A 23,792-nucleotide genomic window follows, 5' to 3' on the forward strand; every position below is an offset into this window, starting at 1 on the left:
AACTCGGCGTCAGCTTCCCCTAACATCGAGCCCCCTGTCACTAGCTTAAAATTCCCCCCCGAATGTTGCATTCATGTTGTTTAAACAGCAAATGTATCTTGTCAATATTCTGCCATTTCTAATCGCAGTGTCAAAGCCTACTCAGGTGGTAATGCAGTTCAGAAGTTAATTTCTATCATAACACCACCACAAGGCAATTGATGTCCCAGAATTCACAGTAAATCATAACACAGGTCAATACTGATGTCAAACATATTTGGACAAATCTGACTCCTTGGTTTAGTATTAAGTCTGCAACGATAATAATAATGATATACCAGAATCCTCTGAATCACTGAGCACCATTATAACTGTGAATAAAACCAAAATACTGCGGATGCTGGAAATCTGAAATAAAAACAAGAAATGCTGGAAATATTTAGCAGGTCTGGCAGCATCTATGGAGAGAGAAACATAGTTAATGTTTCAGGTCAGTGACCCTTCTTCAGAACTGGCAAATATTAGAAATGTGAAAGGTTATAAGCAAGTAAAGCAGGGGTGGGGTAAGAGATAACAAAGAAGGTGTGGATAGGACAAGGTCACAGAATAGCTGACAAGAGGGTCATGGAGCAAAGGCAAACAATATGTTAATAGTGTGTTGAAAGACAAAGCATTAGTACAGGTAGGGTGTTAACGGACTGAAAATTGAACAGCAGCAAGTACAAACATGAAAAAAAACAGTGGGTAAGAAAACTGAACAAACTAAGATGAAATAAAATAAACACAAAAAAAATATAAAAAATAAAAAATAACTAAAAATAAAAGTAAAATGGGGGCCCCGTCATGCTCTGAAATTAATGAACTCAATGTTCAGTCCAGCAGGCTGTAGTGTGCCTAATCGGTAAATGAGATGCTGTTTCTCGAGCTTGCGTTGATGTTCACTAGAACAGTGCAGCAATCCCAGGACAGAGATGTGAGCATGAGAGCAGGGGAGAGTGTTGAAATGGCAAGCAACCGGAAGCTCGGGGTCATGCTTGCGGACTGAACGGAGGTGTTATATTATATTATAACTGAATGTGCATGCACATGTTGAATTACATTATGCATCACCTGCAGGCACAACATAGCTCAAACAGCTGGAATGCTTTATGCACTTGGAAAAATTACCTTTAAAATGTCATTTTTTTTTTTTACTTAGGGAAATAACAGATGTGGAAGACTGGCAGTTTGATTTGTGTGAGTGATCTCGAGAGTACTCCTTATAGATTCAATTTAGAAGGTTATATGATTCACCATAGAAGAAAAGAACAAACAAACTTGAAATAATACAGCACTTTATCACATCTCTCAGAAACACCCTAAACCCTTTATATAAAACAAATTAAACTTTTCAGTTACTTTTGTCATGTGATCAACCATTTTGTACATAGTAAGGTCACAGAAACCGCAACGATATGAATGCACACCTAATCTTTTCTTGGTGGTGTTTTGTGGGGAGGAATGTTGGTCAGTGTACCACAAAGGTGTCTTACTCTTCTTCGAATATTGACAGTGCCTTTAGTGTTCATTTGAACCACTACAAAAAGATGGGATCTTGGTTTAACAACAACTTGCCATGATATCAATAATTATGATTAATGTAGAAAACTGTTCCTGGTTGCTTCATGGAAGTTGTTACGGCCACGTGATGGTGGGTCCCCACTGTTCAACTCCCACCAGACCGTAAATTATTTTGTTATTACGGTTTTAACCCCTTTGTGTTTTATTTGTCAAATACACAGACAGTGACAGGTTTTCCTGTAGGTTTAAAACATAATATTAATTATTTATTGAGCAATATGCCTTATCCTGACATTGTCACAACCGCACCCACTCACGCATTCACCCACACACACCAAGAGACTGATAGAGAGGAAATTCTTGGAGCTCAATGTCTTTTTAAAGTCACAGGCCTGGGGCATTTGTAGATTTCTCTGTTAGTTGAAATTTCAGCCTGAAGACAGGGGATCACTTCCAGTTCTCTGCTGCACAAGTCGAAGTGTAGAATTCACAGAGAGGGCCTTCCTTTTGACTTGCTGGATTTTCTCCCAGCTCTCAGTTGGACAGACTTTGGTGATGCTTTGTCCTGTGTCTCTTTCTCTCTCCAGAGAGCTACCTTTTAAGCTAAAAGTCTCTCATATCTCACCCAGGATATTGCTACTTCACTCCTTCTTTGTTTCAGAAGAACCCATTCAACTCAAAAGCCTCTCTTGATGGTTCAGGATGGATGTAATCGGCACCTCTTAACTTTGGAATGTATCCTTCTGTCCTTGCCAGACAGTAAGACAGTTTGAATATACAAGGACAGGTCTTTTGACCTTTGGTAGCCATTTTGAAGCACAATGTCCACTTTTTCTTTTAAAGAAAAGTCAATTTTTATAACTCTTCAGGTTGAGTTCTTGTATTTTTAATCACCGCACTTTACGCGAACCTAACAAGGTGTAATTGGAATCTGCAGGACCCTGCAAATTCAGTGGCAGGACAGGCATTCCAATATCAGTGTCCTCTCTCAGGCCAACATCCCCAGTATTGAGACACTGGTTATGGCTAGTCAGTTACGTTGGGTGGGCCACATCGTCCGCATGCCTGACACAAGACTCCCAAAACAAGCTTTCTACTCCGAGCTCCGTCACGGCAAGAGGCTACCAGGAGGGCAGAGGAAACGCTACAAGGATGTCCTTAAAGACTCTCTGAAAAAATGTGACATCTCCACTGATTCATGGGAATCTCTTGCCCGAGATCGCTCAAAATGGAGAAGCATCCGTAAATTGCCAGCCAGTTCGAACAACGTCGACATGCCCAGGCAGTGACCAAGTGCAAACAGCAGAAGGAGCATTTGGAAATTCAAGCATCCCATTCACTCGCCTCACCAAAGAAGGAAGATAGGTAGCTGGCCAGGAAAGCATTAGAACAGTTGAGGTGGAGAATGCCGCTGTCACCAACGATAACAGCAATGACAATCACAATACTGTTCTTGCAAACTACCACTCTATCTCCAACCTCCTTTTCTCTCCAAAACCCTTGAATGTGTTGTCGCCTCCTAAATCTATGCCCTTCTTTCCCGCAACTCCATGTTTGAATCCCTCCAATCAGGTTACAGGCCATGCGACTGCCACAGTACAGAAACAGCTCTTATCAAAGTCACAAATGATATTCTACATGACTGTGACAAAGGTAAACTATCCATCCTTGTTATTCTCAATCTGCCTGCAGCGTTTGACACAGTTGAACACACCATCCACCTCCAACACCTGTTCACTGTCATCTAGCTGGGCAGGACTGCACTCGCCTGATTACATTCTTAACTATCTAATTGTAGCCAGAGAATCACCTGCAATGGTTTCTCTTCCTGCACCCGCACCATTATCTCTGATGTCTCTCAAGGATGGAGACCCTGGCCCCCTCCCATTTCTCACTTACATGCCATTCCTCGGGTACATCATTTGAATTCACAGCATCAGTTTTTACATGTAGGCTGACGACACCCAGTTCTACCTCACCACCACCTCTCTTGACTCCTTCACTGTCTCTAAATTATCAGACTCAATGTCCAAAATCCATACCGAATGAGCTGAAATCTCCTCCAACTAAATACTGGGAAGACTAAAGTCATTGTCCCTAGCCACTGACTACATCCCTCTCCCTGGTAACTGTCTGAGGCATGACCAGACTGACAAAATTGATGTCATATTTGACACAGAGATGAGCTTCTAACCACATATCCACGCCATCATTAAGACCACCAATTTTCACCTCCGTAACATCACTCGACTCTGCCCTCAGTTCATTTGCTGCTGAAACCCTCATGCATGCCTTTGCTACTTCTAAACGTTAACTATTCCAAAGCATTCCTGGCCATCTTCTCACATTCTCCCCTCCGTAAACTTCATCCAAAATTCTGCTGCCTGTGTCCTTAGTTCACCCATCACCCCTATGCTGCTGACATACACTGGCTCCCATTTAAGCAATGCCTTGATTTAAAAATTCTCATCCTTGTTTTCAGATTCCTCTATCGCCTCCCTTCCCCTCCCTCTCTATCTCTAATGTCCTCCACCTCCACAATCCTCCGAAATATCTGCATTCCTCTAATTCTGGCCTCTTGAAAATCCTCGATTTTAATTGCTCCATCATTGTTGGTCATGCCTTCAGTGGACAATGCCATAACCTCTGGAATTCCTTCCTTAAACACTTCTTTCCTCCTTTCTTCTTCTTCTTTGGCCTCCTTGTCTCGAGAGACAATTGGTAAGCACCTAGAGGTGGTCAGTGGTTTGTGGAGCAGTGCCTGGAATGGCTATAAAGGCCAATTCTAGAGTGAGAGACTCTTCCACAGGCGCTGCAGATAAAATTGGTTGTCGGGGCTGTTACACAGTTGGCTCTCTCCTCGCACTTGTCTTTTTTCCTGCCAACTGCTAAGTCACTTTGACTCGCCACTCTTTAGCCCCACCTTTATGGCTGCCCGCCAGCTCTGGCGAGCTCTGGCAACTGACTCCCACGACTTGTGGTCAATGTCACAGGACTTCATGTCGCGTTTGCAGATGTCTTTAAAGTGGTGACATGGACGGCTGGTGGGTCTGATACCAGTGACGAGCTCGCTGTACAATGTGTCTTTGGGGATCCTGCCATCTTCCATGCGGCTCACATGGCCAAGCCATCTCAAGCGCCGCTGGCTCAGTAGGGTGTATATGCTGGGGATGTTGGCCACCTCGATGAATTCTGTGTTGGAGATACGGTCCTATCACCTGATGCCAAGGATTCTCCGGAGGCAGCGAAGATGGAACGAGTTGAGACGTCGCTCTTGGCTGACATACGTTGTCCAGGCCTCACTGCCATAGAGCAAGGTACTGAGGACACTGTCCTCAAGAAGTCCTTAAAACCTATCTCTTTGACCAAGCTTTTGGTTATCTGCCCCAATATCTCCTTTAGTGGCTCAGTGTAAAACATTGCTGTATAACGCTCCTGTGAAGCGCCTTTGGACGTTTTATTATGTTAAAGGTGCTGTATAAATACCAGTTTTTGCTGTCCAATTCTCACCTTCAATACTCAATGCAGCACTGCACTGAAGTATCAGCCCACATTAAATGCTCAAGTTATGGAGTGTGAATGGAACCTACATCAGCATAAACATACAAAAAGCAAAGGATTAAAAAAACATTTAACTTATAAAAACTCATTCTTCTAGTAACTTCAGCTTCTCTTTATATCATCCAGCTGCATTTTATACATCACTAGTATTTTTCTCTTTACTATACCCACCACATTCCTTTGAGTAAAGAAATGTAATTCAAAGTAATATTCTGGATTCAGCTCATCTATATACCATTTCATATTTCATATATGTCAATGAGGTCCTACTTAACTATCCTTCTAGACTGTAGAGTTTATAGCTAGACTGCCATGAAATAATACACAACACTGCACTGTTGCAGAACTCAATTTCTGCCACTAGATGCAGCTGCAGTGTCTACTAACTAAAAAGAAAGGGAATAAGGGAAAATAAACAGATCAGCAAAGCTTTTGATATCAGGTCACATGATTTGTCCACAACATAGGAAGACGCGGAATAGGAGGCAAGTGTCTGAGGTAAACTGGAAACTGACTAAACCTGAGACGGCAAAGGGTGGTTGTAAACAGAGCTGCATCAGCGTGGCCAGAGATCGCTAGAAGGATGCCACAGAGTTTAGTTTGGATAGTGGGGTTTTAAACAATAGGAACACGTAAACAAATGCAAGAGGGATCAGATAGATTTGGAAGGCAGGGTCATGAGTGCTAAGAGACACTTAATGTGGGGAAAACGTAAGGTAATGAGGTTAGGAAAGGAAAACAGTGGTAATATAAACTAAATGGGTAGGCTATGGGACACAATGCAGAAGACTGACTTTAGGTGTTGATAAATAGCTGAACAAAACTAATAGTAGTGCGTAGCAGTCAAATAGATCTTGGGATGTATAGCCAGAAGGACAGAACACAAATCCCAGAAAGTAATAGAGTCTATACCAGTCATCCTATGGTCACACTTGGAGTGGTATGTACAATTCTGGTTGCCACCTTACAGCAAGGATATCCAGGCATTGGAGACAGTGCCAAAAAGGTGAACCAAACTGACAGGTAGATTAAGGCATCTGAGCTATGAAAAGAGGTTGTTTATTCTGGAGAGAAAGCTTATGGGAGATATTAGTCAAGTATTCAAGATTCTTAAGAAATAAGTAAATTGAACTCCAATGTTTGAGATTATCATAAACTCTGAAACCAAGCCGATGGGCTTGAGTTAGAAGAAGGAAGGTGCACAGACTCTTTAGATGCAACAACTTTAATTGACAGTGCTAAATGTATGGAATGTACCACCCAGGGAGACAGTGAAAACAGACAATTTGGACAAATTTAAGGGAGAATGGATAAGTATTTGAAGAGGTGGGCGATTAACACAATGAGTTTATAGGAACAGCCAGATGGACTAAGGAGCCTCTAACAGATACTTTCTGCTTTAATATATAGAGAACATGCATTGAATAAAGATATAAGGATTCAAACTGTATAATCTACAAGCAACAGAATTATGTGGGTTGAGCTAGCAGAGCAGAATTTGAATATTTTCAGAATTCAGTACAGCACAAGCTAATAATTCAGAAATTGCAGAAAAAATAATGTTGAGCTCAGGAAGCCTCCTATTATTAGTGCGTAGAACCACAGCAATTTGTGGTGAGGAAGAGATACGCCATGAAATGTGAATTGCTACAAATTGCTGGATGACATTCGCCACTCCGCAATTAGTCTTGCAGTTAACAAATTACTGTATTTGCAACATAAATACAAATGACTCTCACCACAGCCATTTAGGCTTGGTATTTCGTGCCGTAAGGACCTTGTTAATGATGTGATTTATGGTCCTCACATTATACTCAACCTTGAAGGCCCAGAAAGGGAACAACAGATACTACTGAGTATCACTCCTGCAGGTAGTAAGTTGTTTCTCGAGGTTTTTTAAATTTCCTTTCTGTCGCTTTTTTATGTCTCTCTTAATTCAATCTTTATTTACCTCTTTATTACTCTTCCTATATCTAATTTGGCTCTGTATCACCCTATTTCCTTTTCCGTCATTTTTTCTATTTCTTTTTCTGTCCTTAAATTTGATTGGTCAAGGAGATAGAGCATTGGCCCAGACCTTCACGAGATTCCAGATGTCCCACTGGTGTCACTGCACTAGTATCAATTCACATTTCTAGCAATTTGTGGCAAAAAAAAATTTGATCTGAAAGGTGGGGTAAAAAAAAAATTTCAATTCACGGCACGCACCACGGGAAGAGCTGCTCCAGCAATTTCTAGACCATTATTCTACTTCTACAGTGCCATGAAAGTACTTACAGTATTTTTAAAGTGCATTTCCAGTACAAATGCTTACTTCTACAAAAGTTGAACTCGGCCTAATGTTTCACTAGTGATTTGACAAGCGCAACCTGTTACTTAGGCATATTGTAGGGTTCTAAGATGCCTGTGGCATTTTTCAGGAGATAGTGAATTAGTCTACAGCCAATTAAATGGTATATCAGAAATGTCTCTTTACTGTTTTCCTTTTACCTCATCTACTCTGTCTCTTTTCTTTATTCAGCTATCCATATTTCTATGGCAAAAGTTTAGAAAGAGAAGGGCAGGTTCGAGGAAGTCCGGGAAAAATCCTGGATGAAAAGCCCTACTGTGTGGTCAACCAACCCCGAAAAATGTGAAAAGTTAGACCACACATCCTCCTGTGTAAATGCAGACTCTAGAAGCACCCCACCAGAGTTATTTATGCATTTATAGGAACCTGTAGAGACAAAGAAAGATCTCTAGGGGGCAGAGATACCGTGAGGGTGATGCCTCACCAAGTCAAAGTGTCAGAAGAAAATGCAGTTAAGTCTGCACAAATACCTGCAAGTAGGAGTGTCCCAGAGAACAAACAGAAGAGGAACAAAGAATCCTCCCCCACAGTCAGAGTCCCCTGAAGTAAAAAGTCTTTGCATGATTCAGAGTTCAGGATAGACCCGCCCCTTACTAACTCCCCTGAAAAAAAAGAGAAAATTAAAGTAGCCCTGGCACCCAGAACAGACCAGCTTTAATAAGCTTTAAGATTGGTTAATGAATGGAAATGAATGAGATAAATGTTTGGTTTTCTTTCTGTATCATATTTCTCTCAAACTCTGTAATGAAATGCACCGTTTTCTTCAAATTGCATTTCATTCCCCTGGGTGTGGCCAGGCAAATCCCCCCCTCCCCCCCCACCCCCACCTGCCAAAACTGAGGAACACATGATTTCGCCACATGAACATTAAAACTGCAAGCCCCTGGCTGGAAGGACATTTACATAGTACCAGATGGTGTTGAATATACACATGCAGATAGGGATAGAAAAGAGAAGAAAAGTTAAAGTGGAACAGTTTGAGGCAATATCTTGTTATTGTGCTTCGAACTCAATACAGAAGAGACCTGGTCAAACCAGTCAGTCACGTGACCACCTGCTGGCCAACAAGGGGAGTTTTAAACTGGAAAAACAGAATTTGAACTCAGAACGCCGTGTGCTCCTGGAACTGAAGCAAGAATGACCTCCTCTCCTGTCTGCCCTCATCTCACTCTCACCAGCTTCGGAAACCATTGAAGGCATGTAAACTCAAAGAGAGAAAAGTCTCCTATGTGAACAAGGTTTAAGAAGAATACTGGGCCCCAACAAAACGCAAGACCATATCTTCAGTCAAGGACTACAGCGAGTTCGAAGCACAATAACAAGATATTGCCTCAAACTGTCCCACTTTATCTTTTCTTCTCTTTTCTATCCCTATCTGCATGTGTATGTCGCGTGTGCATGCTAGCGTGGGCGCGTCGTATATCCGTAGGCATGAACCATATTAGAGTTTAAGTAAGTTTAATAAATTTCACTTTTCTTCTTCAAAGCGAAGAAAGCCTGTTTGTGCTCATTTTTTTTTTTAGAGATACAGCACTGAAACAGGCCCTTCGGCCCACCGGGTCTGTGCCGACCATCAACCACCCATTTATACTAATCCTACACTAATCCCATATTCCTACCACATCCCCACCTGTCCCTATATTTCCCTACCACCTACCTATACTAGGGGCAATTTATAATGGCCAATTTACCTACCAACCTGCAAGTCTTTTGGCTGTGGGAGGAAACCGGAGCACCCGGAGAAAACCCACGCAGACACAGGGAGAGCTTGCAAACTCCACACAGGCAGTACCCAGAATTGAACCTGGGTCGCTGGAGCTGTGAGGCTGCGGTGCTAACCACTGCGCCACTGTGCCGCCTTATAATTGTAAAGCTGTGAACAAGAATTCGCAAAGGGGAAGCTCAAAATACAGTGTGTTTTAAAATTAAACCCTGTTACAATAAGACCAGGTGAAGATAGTAAAAGACCCCTAGACACCTTTCTCCTCTGGTCATAACATTAACATATTTTCTCAAACACTCATGCGCCTATCCCTGGTGAATTACAATTCCTTCAACTTGTGCTTCCTATCACTTCTATGTGGCGCATCGCGTATGAGTTCCGGAGGGGTCGAGACAGGTTGTTCAGCTCCCTATCCTGGCTGTTGCAATGCTTCTGGGCTATGACCTCTGGGTTTTGAAGCCTGCGTGCCCTGTCAAAGACTCAGCCATCAGGAGACAAGGCAGCATGTTGGGTACTAACTGGGGGTTGGCAGCAGGGTGGGGGAGGGAACAACTGGTGTCCCCTTTCAACTCTCCTGGTACAGCACCACATCACTCCTACCGGTCTGTTTCAGACCAGATTGGTGACAATCAGTGGCATATTGTAAAGCCAAGATAAGGTATCTATCATCCTGTTTAAGGCAGCAGACAAGGTGACACCCAAAGTCTGCATGGTCGTCATAATGCCCTCACTTGAGAGCCGTGCTTGTACCTCCATGGAGGCAGGCTCTCTCTCCATGGCAGATATTCTCGCAATTCCCTGTACCACCAATGCACTAGCGATCGAGTTAGTCGCCTCCATCTTCTCCATATAGTGGAGAGCGTGCGTGGCATGATTGTCAGTACCTGGTTAAATTGCTGATGCACATCTAACATTCTCCTTCTCAATGATTAGCCTCGGGTTCAGCATCTGTGTCTAGCTGAACAGAGCTTGGAAAAGACTGTGCCCCTTGCCGACTCTAAAAGATGTCCCTACCACCAGTGTCTTGCTTGTGCTCACTTGTTAGGTGTGAATCCTACAACACTTAGATTTGTCCTGCTAATGTTTTGTTTTCAACGTTGTGGTTTATCCATGTCTTGATGTTGATTATGCAGTTGGACTCACAACAACAGTCTTGGATTTGAGGCTGACGGTGGAGAGACGTTTGTGAATAACACTGAGGAAAGGCAGCATATAAACGAGAAATAGGCCAAGGTTATCTTCCAGGCACAGGAATAGGTGTCATTGCAGGAGATGGGCTGGTTATATTGGGGCAGATAGGAATGGAACCATGAAAGGTCAGTGCTATAGAGGAGGAAGATGGTTAAAATCGTCTACTGTTTTGAAGGCTATGGAGAGACAATGGAGGGCCAAATAGGATAACCTATTAGTCATAATCACACTGGGAGTTATTTTTGACAAGGGCAGTTTATGTGACATTGGTTGGATGAAATCTAAACTGAATCTTTGTTACTTCAGTGTATAGATACCCAAGTGAGTAAATAGCTCAATCCCCTTGCCCATCCATCTGTCATCTATAAGAACACCAAGCTCAGAGTTGCAGACATGTCACCAGATTACTTGCCTGGTTATGAGAAGAGTAGCATCAGGAAAGATGGTGCCTGCCCTCAATTGTTTATACAAGGAACATAAGAATTGGTGTACCTACACCGCAACAATTTACACCAATTAGTAATAAAATAATTAGTAATCAACTTCGAACCAAAGTTGGAATGTGCTTTCGGTCACAAGAATGTGGCAATTTTCTCTTTGGAATAGCAGTACAAACTCTCTGGAAATTTTGTTCTCGTGATTAATATTTGTCCTTATTGTTGCTCTAGTTGCAAGTTCTAATGACACCAAGTACATGATTTCAGAGTGAGGAAAAAAATTACAATTTTGAAAAAATTGTCTTACTGCTTTTGTATATATACTCCCTCATTCTCTAGTTTATTCAGTTTTATTTATCTTTTTTTCTATGCGTAACACAAGGGGCAAGATTTTGTGCTGCCCTTAGAGATGAGCATGAAGGGGGGGTGGGCGGGGCAAACAAAATGGCCCCAGGCCAGTCTCTTCCAGCCTCCAGTTCAATTTTGTTGAAGGCGGAGGGGCTTGCTGCCGCAGGGAGACGCCGCCAGGTAAAGCCTGGCAACCTTCTAGCAGGACTGGGGGGGACAGGGCCTCCTTTGGGGGCAATCCAGGGCTGCTGGAGGGCAGCCCCACCCCCTCCCTAAATGGCCCCGGCAACCCCGACCTCACTTACCTCTCTTGGGGTCTCTTCCAGTCCTCGGAACTGCTGGGCCACTGCTCCCAGTGGGACTGCTGGTACTGCAGAGCCAGTGGCTTTCCAATTGGCCAGCAGCTCTGGAGGCAGATACTCATCCTTTAACGGGATGGCATCCCTGAAAGCAGGCAGTTAATTGGATGCCCGCCATGTGATAGCAATGGGGGTCCAACTGAGGGCCGAGTCTGGGGCTCCCCCCTCTTTCTGGCCCACCGTTGGGACCCCTATCTCAGCCCAAAATCACAAGAAAACATAGAATAAGAGGTCCAATTTGTCCTCGAAACCCACTTGCTCCAGAGCATTAAGTATTTTCTGTACCGTCATCAATTTTTCCAAATTTATTCAAACTTCTGGGGAAGGCTAATCATTAAAAGCAATTTCAAAAAAAGCAATTTCTGTTACTCTCTTATCTCCATGTTTACGATTACTCTATCTTTGCTTCTCTCCAGCTAGTACTGCAAGACAGAGACTGCACCAACTTTGTTAGTTAAGTTGATTGATGTAAATTCCGATGGTACAGATTGCTATCAATACCCAGAGAAATGCACTCAAACATTTCATGCTTATGGCAGCACACAGTTCTGTGTTTTTAAACAATAACATTCAAGCTTTTTGTCTTTCAGACAGAAATGAGGTTAGCCTTGATTGTGCTTCTAATCAGACATATTTAAGTGTGGGATGGGTAGGCTGTTTCCAGGAACAGCTCCAGTATGGCTTCTTTAAGTTGTGGAATAATGAACACTCAGTTAAAAGCACAGACATCTTCAAAAGGATCTAACATAAGACAGGAAGATAAAAAGAAAATAACTGTAAATGAGAGAAAACAGCAAAAATGACAAACTCTGTAGTTCTGCTGAAAGAATGTCATTCTGCAAAGGACGAAATGCTACCCTAACATTTTTATTTTCAGATACTGCCAGAGTTGCTATGCATTTCCAGAATTTTCTGTTTTTAATTGAAGGACTAGCAGGAAATAATTTTTAAATGGTGAAAATACCATAACACCGTAAAAAGTCAACTTTTGCCAGAACTGTTTCCTTTGTTACCACTCCATTATCAGCCTATCCATCTGAATGATGCCTGCCCCACTATATTGTACTCAGAGAATCAGAATTCTTCAAGGGACTTGTGGGACACAATTTTGAGAAAGCCAGAGGAAATAATGGAGACATGTTTTAAAGAAAGAGCTCATGCTCTCTCAACAAACTCCTTTGGCACAAGTTTTTGGAATATGTGTAAAAATAGGAAATTCATGGGAGGGGGGGGCTTTTTAAGTTACAAAAATAAAAGAGTAGGATGAATATAGTAAAGGTGAATGTTCTCTACCGCCTTCTCTATTTCAGATACTGCCTGTGGAGGCACCAGCCCATTAATTACATGACTTTTGCAATCATATCTACAAGTTCCTCTGGGGAGGGATGGCAAAAGGATGTCTAAATATTTCAAATGCCCCCAACCCCAAAAATAAGAGGAAAATTCAGCTCTCAATTTTCAAATATTATTACAGAACAACACAAATCCAAGAGTTTTGGCCTTGTTCCTAATACTCCTGACAAAATCTGCAGCTGGAAAAAGAAGCCAAACCAGACTCTACATTCATACACCCTTAGAAGAGACCAATAGAGGGCTAGAAGTACCCTACTCTCATTACAACTCTCTCAGTAAGGGTGGTCTTAAAGATCCCAACAGGCTACCTACCCTCTTCCCAATGCAGCACAATGGGGAGCTCCCTGAAGGATTCACCTCAGTTGGATGCAGAACTTGACATAAGAAAAGAATCATCAGCTTAAGCTAATTCCCATATGAGGGTCAAATTATGTCCCTGCAGAGTTAGTTGACAAATTTCACCTGACCCAACATGGCAAATAATTCTTTCCACATTCAGAACCCTACAATACTTTGCAGACTTCAGTGTAGGTCAACTGCTTTAGAAATCTTTCTCCACTTTCTAACAGTTTATTTTTGGATACATCACCACCCTGTGTATCATTTTTACATGATCATGGACAGAATAGAAATCCTGAAGGAAGTCTGGGAACAAGACTGTAGGTTGACCATTAAAGGAAGAGTAATGACAAGGGATATGGGGTCACCACCCACTGCAGCAAAATGTACCAAGACCAACTTAAAATCAAAATGCATCCAGCACAAACTAAACAAATTTCATATCTCCGTACCAGGCAACTGCTGGAGAAGCTACACCCAGAGAGACAACATCATCCATATATTTTGTCCCTTCAAAGGCCATTCTGGATAGCAGTGGGAATATTACTGGCTAGTCTCATGATCCCAGGGAACCAAGTTTAGTGCTGTCCAATGGAGAGGAACAGCTTTCATCACAACAAGACTAGTACATCTCATGCTGCTAGCTGCAAGAAGATGCATTTCCCTTCCAGGGAAGCAGAGTGCAGTCCCACCCACAATGAACATGAGGCTCAAACATATGTTTGCTAATGACAATAAATGTTTGGCCTCCACCTGGAAATACCAGGCAGTCTGGAGTGATAGAAAGGGTAGTCGACAATGCAATCAAGTGGCACTTGCTCAGCAATAACCTGCTCACTGACGCTCAGTTTGGATTCAGCCAGGGCCACTCAGCTCCTGACCTCATTACAGCCTTTGTCTAAACATGGACAAAAGAGCTGAACTCCAGAGGTGAGGTGATGTGACTGCCCTTTACATCAAGGCAGCATTTGACCGAGTATGGTATCAAGGAGCACTAGCAAAACTGAAGTCAATGGGAATCAGGGGGAAAACTCTCTACTAGTTGGAGTCATAACTAGCACAAAGGAAGATGGTTGTAGTTATTGGAGGTCAATCATCTCAGTCCTGGGACATTACTACAGGAGTTCCTCAGGGTAGTGTCCTAAGCCCAACCATCTTCAGCTGCTTCATCAATGACCTTCCCGCCATCATAAGGTCAGAAATGGGATGTTCGCTGATGATTGCACAATGTCCAGCACCATTTGCAACTCCTCAGATAATGATGCAGCCCATGTCCAGATGCAGCAAGACCTGGACAACATCCAGGCTTAGGCTGGTAAGTGGCAAGTAACATTCGCGCCACACAAGTGCCAGGCAATGACCATCTCAAACAAGAGAGAATCTAACTGTCTCCCCTCGATGTTCAATGGCATTACCATCGCTGAATCCCCCACTATCAACATCCTGGGGGTTACCATTGACCAGAAACTGAACCGGATCAGCCACATAAATACTGTGGCTACAAGAGCAGGTCAGAGGCTGGGAATTTTGTGGTGAGTAACTCAACTGCTATCTCCCCAAAGCCTGTCCACCATCTACAAGAGACAAGTCAGGAGTGTGATGGAATACTATCCACATTCCTGGATGAGTGCAGCTCCAACAACACAAGAAGCTCGACACCATCCAGGACAAAGCAGCCCGCTTGATTGGTACCCCATCCACCACCCTCAGCATTTGCTCCCTTCACCACAGACGCATAGTGGCATCAGTGTGTACCATCTACAAATTTCACTGCAGCAATTCACCAAGGCTCTTTTGACAGAACCTTCCAAACCCGTGACCTCTACTACCTAGAAGGATAAGGGCAGCAGATGCATGGGAACACCACCACCTGCAAGTTCCCCTCCAAGCCACACACCATCCTGACTTGGAACTATATCGCCATTCCTTCGCTGTCGCTGGGTCAAAATCCTGAAACTCCCTTCCTAACAGCACTTTGGGTGTACCTACACCCCCAGGACTGCAGCAGTTCAAGAAGGCAGCTCACTACCACCTTCTCAAGGTTAATTAGGGATGGGCAATAAATGCTGGCCTAGCCAGCATGCCCATAACCCATGAACGAATAAAAAGAATCCATCCTTGGAGACCCACTCAACATAAACTAGCCCCTCAGCACAGCAATCAACCCCAACCTACTGGCCAAGAATGGCATCAACCCGAAACAACACAACCATCAGTACATAACCCTGCAATGATCCCAAGCCTAACAACAACTATGCGTATTCCCTACAGAAAATGTTCTCAGGCACTTTATAAGGTTGCAAGGAAAAACAGACACTGATCCACAGAAAGAAAGATTAGGAAGTTAACCAAAAGCATGGACAAAGAGGTCAGTTTTAAGAAGAGTTTTAAAGGAAGAAAGGGAGGTGGAATGCTGGAAGGATATAGGAAGAGATTTCAGAATGTGAGGTCAAAGCAGCTACAACTCATGAGGTGAAGGGAAAAAAACGATGCACAAGAGGCCCAAGTCAGTAAAACAGAGGGTTTAGGTGGTGTGGGAGCAAACTTTGTTGGGCTGGAATAAGTTAGAGATAAGGATAGGTGAGGCCATAGAGGGATCGAAATACATGGATAAGAACCTTAAATTTGAGGTATTATGGCCCTGAGAGGCAATCTAACAACCCCCCTGAACCTAACAGAAAATAAGCTGCCTCAGACCCAGAATTGCATTGCTTTCAGTGCATGTACACTCATTCTCGTAAGCTTGGATGTGGCTATATATTCCTCTTACAGACATCATGACTTTGAAACTATATATTGTAAAATACACACTCATAAATGTTGTGTGACCTATGTATTTATACAGTGGCATCCTAAAATATATCTGTGAATGTATCCTTAATTGTGCAATGGCTTCATTAATTATATGTGAATGTACACCTATTTGTACACCCACATGTGTGACATCTTCACCAAATTTGAATGTATTTTCTCGGGCACTTAACACAAAGATAAAAAGGGCCAGTTGTCTACAGTAATTTTCATTTTCTGATGACAATGGTCGATGTCAGTTGAAGCACAACCCTCTGTATAACTGCTAAATGTTTCCGAAGATTTATGTTGTAATTAATCTCAATCTATGTTCAAAAAATTCTTTTTCATTTGCTGTGTAGCGTGATCATTTAATTTCAATACACACCTCAATAAATTAAAATTTAACAGTGAATTTTAGCACTTACATTTTATGACAACTTTCTTACAAAGCAGAAACATTTTATATCACCATAAAAAGGTGCATTTCACTTATAGGAAAATTCTATGCCTTACTATCTTTTGCCTGGTATTTCTGACTGACCCATTAGATCTGATGAAAATTAAAAGCTGTATTAGTTCAGAGGGATAGTGCACGATGGGTAGCAACTCAGAAAGTGTGAAGTAAAATCAGTCACCCTCCAGCTACATCAAGTTCTGGTCACTTTAATATCGTGCACCAGTATAGTAGAACAATCAAATCACCAAGGAAAAAATGCCCGATCTCTATGTACTGCTGCAGTGAGGTATCAAATGGAGATCAGGTACAACATGAAAAGAAACAGAAAATCACCCTTCCTTCCTGCTTTCTTGGACTACTATGTGGCAGGTTATAGGGTGAGATTGGCAAATTTATTTTTATTTATTTAGATATACAGCACTGAAACAGGCCCTTCGGCCCACCGAGTCTGTGCCGACCAACAACCACCCATTTATACTAATCCTACATTAATCCCATATTCCCTACCACATCCCCACCATTTTCCTACCACTTACCTACACTAGGGACAATTTACAATGGCCAATTTACCTATCCACCTTCAAGTCTTTGGCTGTGGGAGCAAACCGGAGCACCGGCGGAAACCCACATGGTCACAGGGAGAACTTGCAAACTTCGCACAGGAAGTACCCAGAACTGAACCTGGGTCACTGGAGCTGTGAGGCTGCGGTGCTAACCACTGCGCCGCCCATGGCGATATATAGGTCAGCTAGATCTGAAGATAAAATATTCATTTAAAAAAAAACTGTTGTTACTGAGTTACAAATATTTAGCATTTCATAAAGTCAACTTTAACATATTTTAACTGTCTAAAAGAGATGGTTTGGCAGAAAAGACCAACAAGCTGATTAACAAATGTGTTGAAAATACATGACAGAAAAAAACATTTCATTCTAGCTTGTTTCCTGAAAGAAAAAATCTTGAATATAATCTTCAAAAATACAAAACATGTTCAAAGCCAATACAAAACAGAAACAAAAAAGTTTCACTTTCTATGAAAGCAAAATACTGTGGATGCTGGAAATCTGAAAATAAAATCCCAAAATATGGAAACACTTAGTAGGTCAGTCAGCATCTATGGAGAGATAAACGAAGTTAATGAGCAGAATTTTACCAGCCCACCACACCGGGGGCCATGGTGGGAGGGGTAAGGGGGTGTGGGGGGGGGGGGGGGAGGGCGCCTGGAAAATACCTATGGGAAGGCCCCGCCCCATTTTACTGGGGCGGCAGGACCTTATGGCAGCCCTCTCCCCCACCCCCCCCCACCACCGCTCAGCAACGGAACCTTAATTTAAATAGTCAAATAAATGTTAATGAATGAATAATCACTTATCACATCCCAACAGTTGTCCCACGCCGATATTCTGGCCAGATGCCGGAAGTCCCGCGCCCTTGGATCTCCTTACGGAGATCCGAGCCGTAACAAAGGTGGAGAGGGGGGAGGAGTGAAGTTTTCAGGGCAGGTGGGGGCAGCAAGGAAATCTGTTCCTATTGGTTGCGGGGATGGTGGGAGGGATTGACGGTCAAAGTTTATGAAGTTCAGGGGGGTCAGTTTGGGATCGGAAAAAGTGATTTTTTGGGGGCGAGAGGGTAACTTACATATTGATTATTCATTGGTGGGGTGGGAGAGGAGATTCAAAGTGCAATTAAAAGTTTAATTTTATTTTTTGGACGGCGGGACCTTTAAAAATGTAAATCTCACTGAAGGGCTTGAAGCCCTTTAAAAATGATGCCGGTGCCTGCGTGGTGGCACCGGACGCCGTTGCCGGGGATGGAGCGCCCGCCCCCTCTACATCATCGGGGGTGGACATTCTGCGCCCTCCACGTCAATAAGCCCTATATCGCGGCGGCGGCTCCACGGCGCATATCTTGCGTGTGCACCCTGCCATTCTTGAAGCTTACCGCCAGCTTGAAAAATCCAGCCCAATGTTTCAGGTCGATGACCTTTCATTAGACCTGGAAAAAGTTTGAGATGTAACAGGTTTTAAGCAAGTACAGAAGCAGGAAAAGGGTGGGGAGGAAAGAATGAAAGGGAAGATCTGTAATAGAGTCGAAGGCAGGAGAGATTAAATGACAAAAGGGAGATGCAGCAAGGCAAAAGGGAATGGTTATGGGACAAGAAAAGAAACAAACGCTGGGCTCAGAGGAAGTGTAAATGGCGATAGCAGAATCTTTACCAACAACTGCTGTGTAAAAAATGGGAGAAGTGGCTGTGATCTGAAAATGCTGAATTCAATGTTGAGTCCAGAAGGATATAAAGTGCTTAATTGAAAGATAAGGTGCTGTTTCTTGGGTTTCGATTGAGTTTTGTTGGAGCAGTGTAGGAAGTCAAGGACAAGGAGGTCAGAGTGTGAGCAGGTGAACAATTAAAATGACATGCGACAGAGAATTCTCCTCCACTGTGGTTGACAGGGCCCTCGACCATGTCCACCCTATTTCCTGAACCTCTGCTCTCACCCCTTCCCTCCCTCCCAGAGTTGCGATAAGAGTTCCCATCCTCACCTTCCACACCACCAGCCTCGACATTCAATGGATCGTCCTCTGCCAGTTCCATCACCTTCAGTATAATGCCATCACCAAACACATCTTGCCCTCCCCTACCTTTCAGCATCCAAAGGGACTGTTCCCTCCGCAACACCCTGGCCCACTCTTTAATCACCTTCAACACTCACTCCCTTTCCCATGGTACCTTTCTATTCAAGCATAGAAAATGCAACATCTGCGTTTTTACCTCTGCCCTTCCCACCATCCAGGACCCCAAACACTCCTTCCAGTGAAACATCAATTTAATTACACTTCTTTAACTTTAATATACTGTATTCGCTGCTCACGATGCGATCTCCTGTACATTGCAGCGACCAAATTTGGATTGGGTGACTGCTTTGCAGAACACCTCTATTCAGTCTGGAGGCATGACCCAAAGCCTCTGGTCGCCTGTCATTTTAATTCACTGCTCCACTCCTACTCTGATCTCTCTGTGCATGACCTCTTATACCATTCTAATGAAGATCAACAGAAGCTCAAGGAACAATACCTCAGGCTGAGCGAAAAAAAAAGTGCGGCCGCTCATTTAAATAGCCGAGGCAGGCCACCACCACCCCGCCCCGATCACGTGGAGGGGGCGGCCTGCCCGTCCCATGCAATGGCGTCATCTGCCTGTGCGCAGGCGCTGACGCCCTTTTTAAAGGGCTGTTAGCCCTACTGGCAAATTTAAAGAAATAGTTATTGAAATTAAATAAATACATCTCTTCTTTTACCCCTCTCCCACCCCCTGAATAACTATTAAATTATTTGCCCTTCCTCCCCAAAACACTTACATTTACCATCTGAACTTTCCCTCCCACCAACTGCACAAACTTTAAACTATAACCCTTCCCACCATCCCCTACACTTTTGACGCTAATTTGACCCTGTCCCCATTCCTGCACTGAGAAACTTACTTCCTCCCCCCTCTCCACCAGTGTTGCGCCTCGTTTCCCCGGACGGGGATCTGAAGGTGCGGCAGTGCCAGCTGCTGGGGTAAAGATTGCGGTGGAACATTAAGAGGCGACGGGAGAATCATTAATGCAGGTATTTTAATTTATTTAAATATTTAAATTGTGGTCCTATTGCCGAGTGATGGGGAGGCCACCACGAGGTCTCGCCGCCGCTGGCAATATCAGGCTGGGCCCTGCCGGCGTCGAGGTCCATGGCAGGCCTCATCTGGGGCCATCTTCAGCAGTCCCCACCACGGATCTCGATGTTGCGGACTCTATAGAATCCAGCCCCTCACCTTTCGATTAGGCACTTCATAGCCTTCCAGACTCAACATTGAGTTCAACATTTTCAGATCATAACCATTGCTCCCATTTTCTTTCCAGACTACTGATAATAATTCTGCTACTGCCATTTACACCTCCTCTAGACCCATCTTTTGTTTCTTTACTTGTTCAATTACCATTCCATTTTGCCTGCAACATCATCCCTTTTGTCATATAATCTCTTCTGCCTTCCACTCTACTACAGACCTGCCCTTTTGTTCTTTCCTCCCCTTCCCCATTTCTCTGCTTTTGTACTTGCTTAAAAACCTGTTACATTTCTAACTTTTTCCAGTTCTGATGATAGGTCACTGACCTGAAATGTTAACTTTGTTTCTCTCTCCACAGATGCTGCCAACTTGCTGGGCATTTCCAGCATCTTCTGTTTTTATTTCACTTTCTTGAACGTTGTGTCAGCCAATTTATTTTCAAGCACATTAGTGATCTTGCAACTATTGGTCCAGCTCTCTTAATTTTGATCCCTGAGGATACTGTCTTTTACAGCAAAAGAGAACTTTAGTCTGGACCAGAACTCGTGCCACTGGAAGGTGACTGATTTCATTTCTCATCTTCTGAAGTGCTTCCCATCACGCATCCTTCTACAGTTCGGAGTGCAAGATAGTCTGGGATACAGACTCTCAATGGCTGTCATCGTGCACTCTGATCAGCTGAAAGGAACTCTCATTCAAAACAACTTTCAGTCAATTTTTCCCCTCCCTTGGCTCTTCAGCTAATTACGCTGCTGAGAATGGACAAATTTCAATTAAGTCTTACTGACAACCTCATGGGTCTTGAACATACTCACTGTTCTGATTGTGACTAAAATGCTTCTATTACATCAACTGCCAAAATATCTTACTGGAAATCAGATTTAATATAAATACAGACAATATTAACTCAACTAATCTAAATGACAACTTCCTCTGAGTCTGGTTTCTGTCAAAGTTATTTCTTCTGACAATCCTTCTGAAGGCACATTTCCATGTGGTGACCATGTGGCTTGTTCCATAACTGCTAATGTCAGCAACTTCTTTAAGTACATGATTTTATCCCTAAGGGCTTCCTTCATGTGGGTTTTCTAATGAAACTTTCTAATTTCCAAAGACACATCTGGAAATTAAGTTGCTGCGAAGGACAGTGCCAATGTGGTCTTTGAGAAGTTTATGCGTTTCATTCTTACAAATATACTCATTTCATATAGCAATTTAGCAGCAAAATCATTGACAACATATTTTTACTCAGCTTGAATAAATCAGTTTTATTTATTCCCTCTACTATTCTTAGCCTTATACAATGAGAAACATGTCTCATATTCCCTTTAGTTTCTTCTCTGTAATTTAACCTTTACTTTCTTCAGAAATTTTCAAACAGCAACTTAAAAAAAAATGATAATGTAGAGTTAGTACCTTTTCATCACTGGTGGTTGACTCTGGATGAGGCAGGGGACTATTCTGATGAGTTGTTTCTACAATCGGCATATCCTCCACTTTAGTCCTAACCGCTGGTAATGCAAGTGGCGACATGTCCAAGGGCATCTATGAAATCAGACCAAATTAATAGACTTCAGTGAAAACTAAAATCAACATTAATTTCAAACACCTAATTTTAAAGAATTACACAAATCTCATGTTCAGTAGCATTTTATAAATATATGACTAGTGTGCCAGAAAACATTCTACTTGAATTATTATCCTTAGGCAAGAATTTCTTAGCACAATGTAAAGATGACCAACTCGTAGATGTCTGCAGTTAATCATAACAATAAAAGACATTACTATTGAAAAAGATGAACAAAAAAGCCTTTACAAATTAGTGCTAACATGCCAAAGATAGAGATCTAGAAATTCGATGGCACCATGCTCGATTTACAAGCAGAAAACATATGTACAAGAATCTCCTTCATTCCCTGCCAGAAGTGCCACTTTCACCATACTGGTTAGGGCTGTTCAGTAGGCACCCCACTGAAACTGGCATCAGGCCCTTTTGCCAAATTGGATTTTGAATGATCATAGCATATGCTGTGCATGTGCACTTTCTTTAGCCACTCAGCAGCTAAGCAACCAAGCCAGTAGTCCTTAAAGAGACCACTGGAGGCTGCCATCCAAAAGGTAAGCTATATGCTTTTTACTTACCTTTTTGTGTATCCAGGAGGAGCAGTGCTCTTCACAGCTCCACATTAAAACAGCGGGCTGCTGCTGACTATCTTTCGCCCCCTACAGATTTCTTCCCCCCACCCCACTCAGATTCTTCTAGAGCCCTCAGCTAGCGTCTGAGACAGCTGATCTTGCTGCTCCCTCACAACTGGCGGGCTATCCTAAATTGCTGTGCTCTTGATACTAGCCTCATTAGGTGCGTCCAACATGTATTCTATCTGGATCATGCCCAAAACGGATGCAATCCAATTTCAAGGCCATGACTTCTAAAATGTATTGGTACTCTAGGACAAAACTGGGAAATGAATTTAAATATTCAGCAAGTTGAACATTGAATACATGAATAGCAGTAGAAAATGTTATGCTTGGAACTGATTGTTCACTCAACTGTTATCATTAGTGAACCTATACACATGAAATGGAAGTGCTTTAGTTCAGTTACATTCCATGCTTTGATTAAGAAGGTAGTTATCACAAGTGAAGAAATGGTCATCTGTGGTAAAGATACCAATGAATTGTTCAGATTCATTAATACTTTTCCAAGAGAGTTTTGTCTATTCATTTCAATAATTGTAAAACTCACAAGTATTTTTAGTACCTTCATCAATGGTAAATACATTGTGTGCAACTTCAAGGACAAGTAATAAATACATTCAGATTTAAGATGAGTTTGTTGCTTCAGCACAATCTATACCACTATAAGGAAGTTACAAAACATCTGTTCTCTAAGGTACATTCTCCAATAAGCAAGTACTAACAGCGAACCGTGTAAACCATCAGCCTCAAGAAAACGAACATCATGGGGCAGGACGTCAGAAATGCTCCATCCATCAATATTGGCGACCACGCTCTGGAAGTGGTTCAAGAGTTCACCTACCTAGGCTCAACTATCACCAGTAACCTGTCTCTAGATGCAGAAATCAACAAGCGCATGGGTAAGGCTTCCACTGCTATGTCCAGACTGGCCAAGAGAGTGTGGGAAAATGGCACACTGACACGGAACACAAAAGTCCGAGTGTATCAGGCCTGTGTCCTCAGTACCTTGCTCTATGGCAGCGAGGCCTGGACAACATATGTCAGCCAAGAGCGACGTCTCAATTCATTCCATCTTCGCTGCCTCCGGAGAATACTTGGCATCAGGTGACAGGACCGTATCTCCAACACAGAAGTCCTCGAGGCGGCCAACATCCCCAGCTTGTACACACTACTGAGTCAGCGGTGCTTGAAATGGCTTGGCCATGTGAGCCGCATGGAAGATGGCAGGATCCCCAAAGACACATTGTACAGCGAGCTCGCCACTGGTATCAGACCCACCGGCCGTCCATGTCTCTGCTTTAAAGACATCTGCAAACG

The 23,792-nt window shown here is 43.0% G+C and overlaps 1 protein-coding gene across 5 annotated transcripts in view; it reads right to left on the reverse strand.

Annotated features, from left to right (window-relative positions):
* Positions 1–23,792, reverse strand: part of atf2 (activating transcription factor 2) — a 149,774-nt gene that overhangs the window by 55,465 nt on the left and 70,517 nt on the right. For all 5 annotated transcript variants that reach the window (XM_068035454.1, XM_068035455.1, XM_068035453.1 and 2 more), the window contains one exon: positions 21,693–21,821. In XM_068035454.1, the coding sequence (XP_067891555.1) occupies positions 21,693–21,821 (129 nt within the window). The remainder of the gene's footprint in view (positions 1–21,692; positions 21,822–23,792) is intronic.

The sequence above is a fragment of the Heterodontus francisci genome, chromosome 7 (assembly GCF_036365525.1).
Source record: "Heterodontus francisci isolate sHetFra1 chromosome 7, sHetFra1.hap1, whole genome shotgun sequence".
NCBI classification, from domain to species: domain Eukaryota; kingdom Metazoa; phylum Chordata; class Chondrichthyes; order Heterodontiformes; family Heterodontidae; genus Heterodontus; species Heterodontus francisci.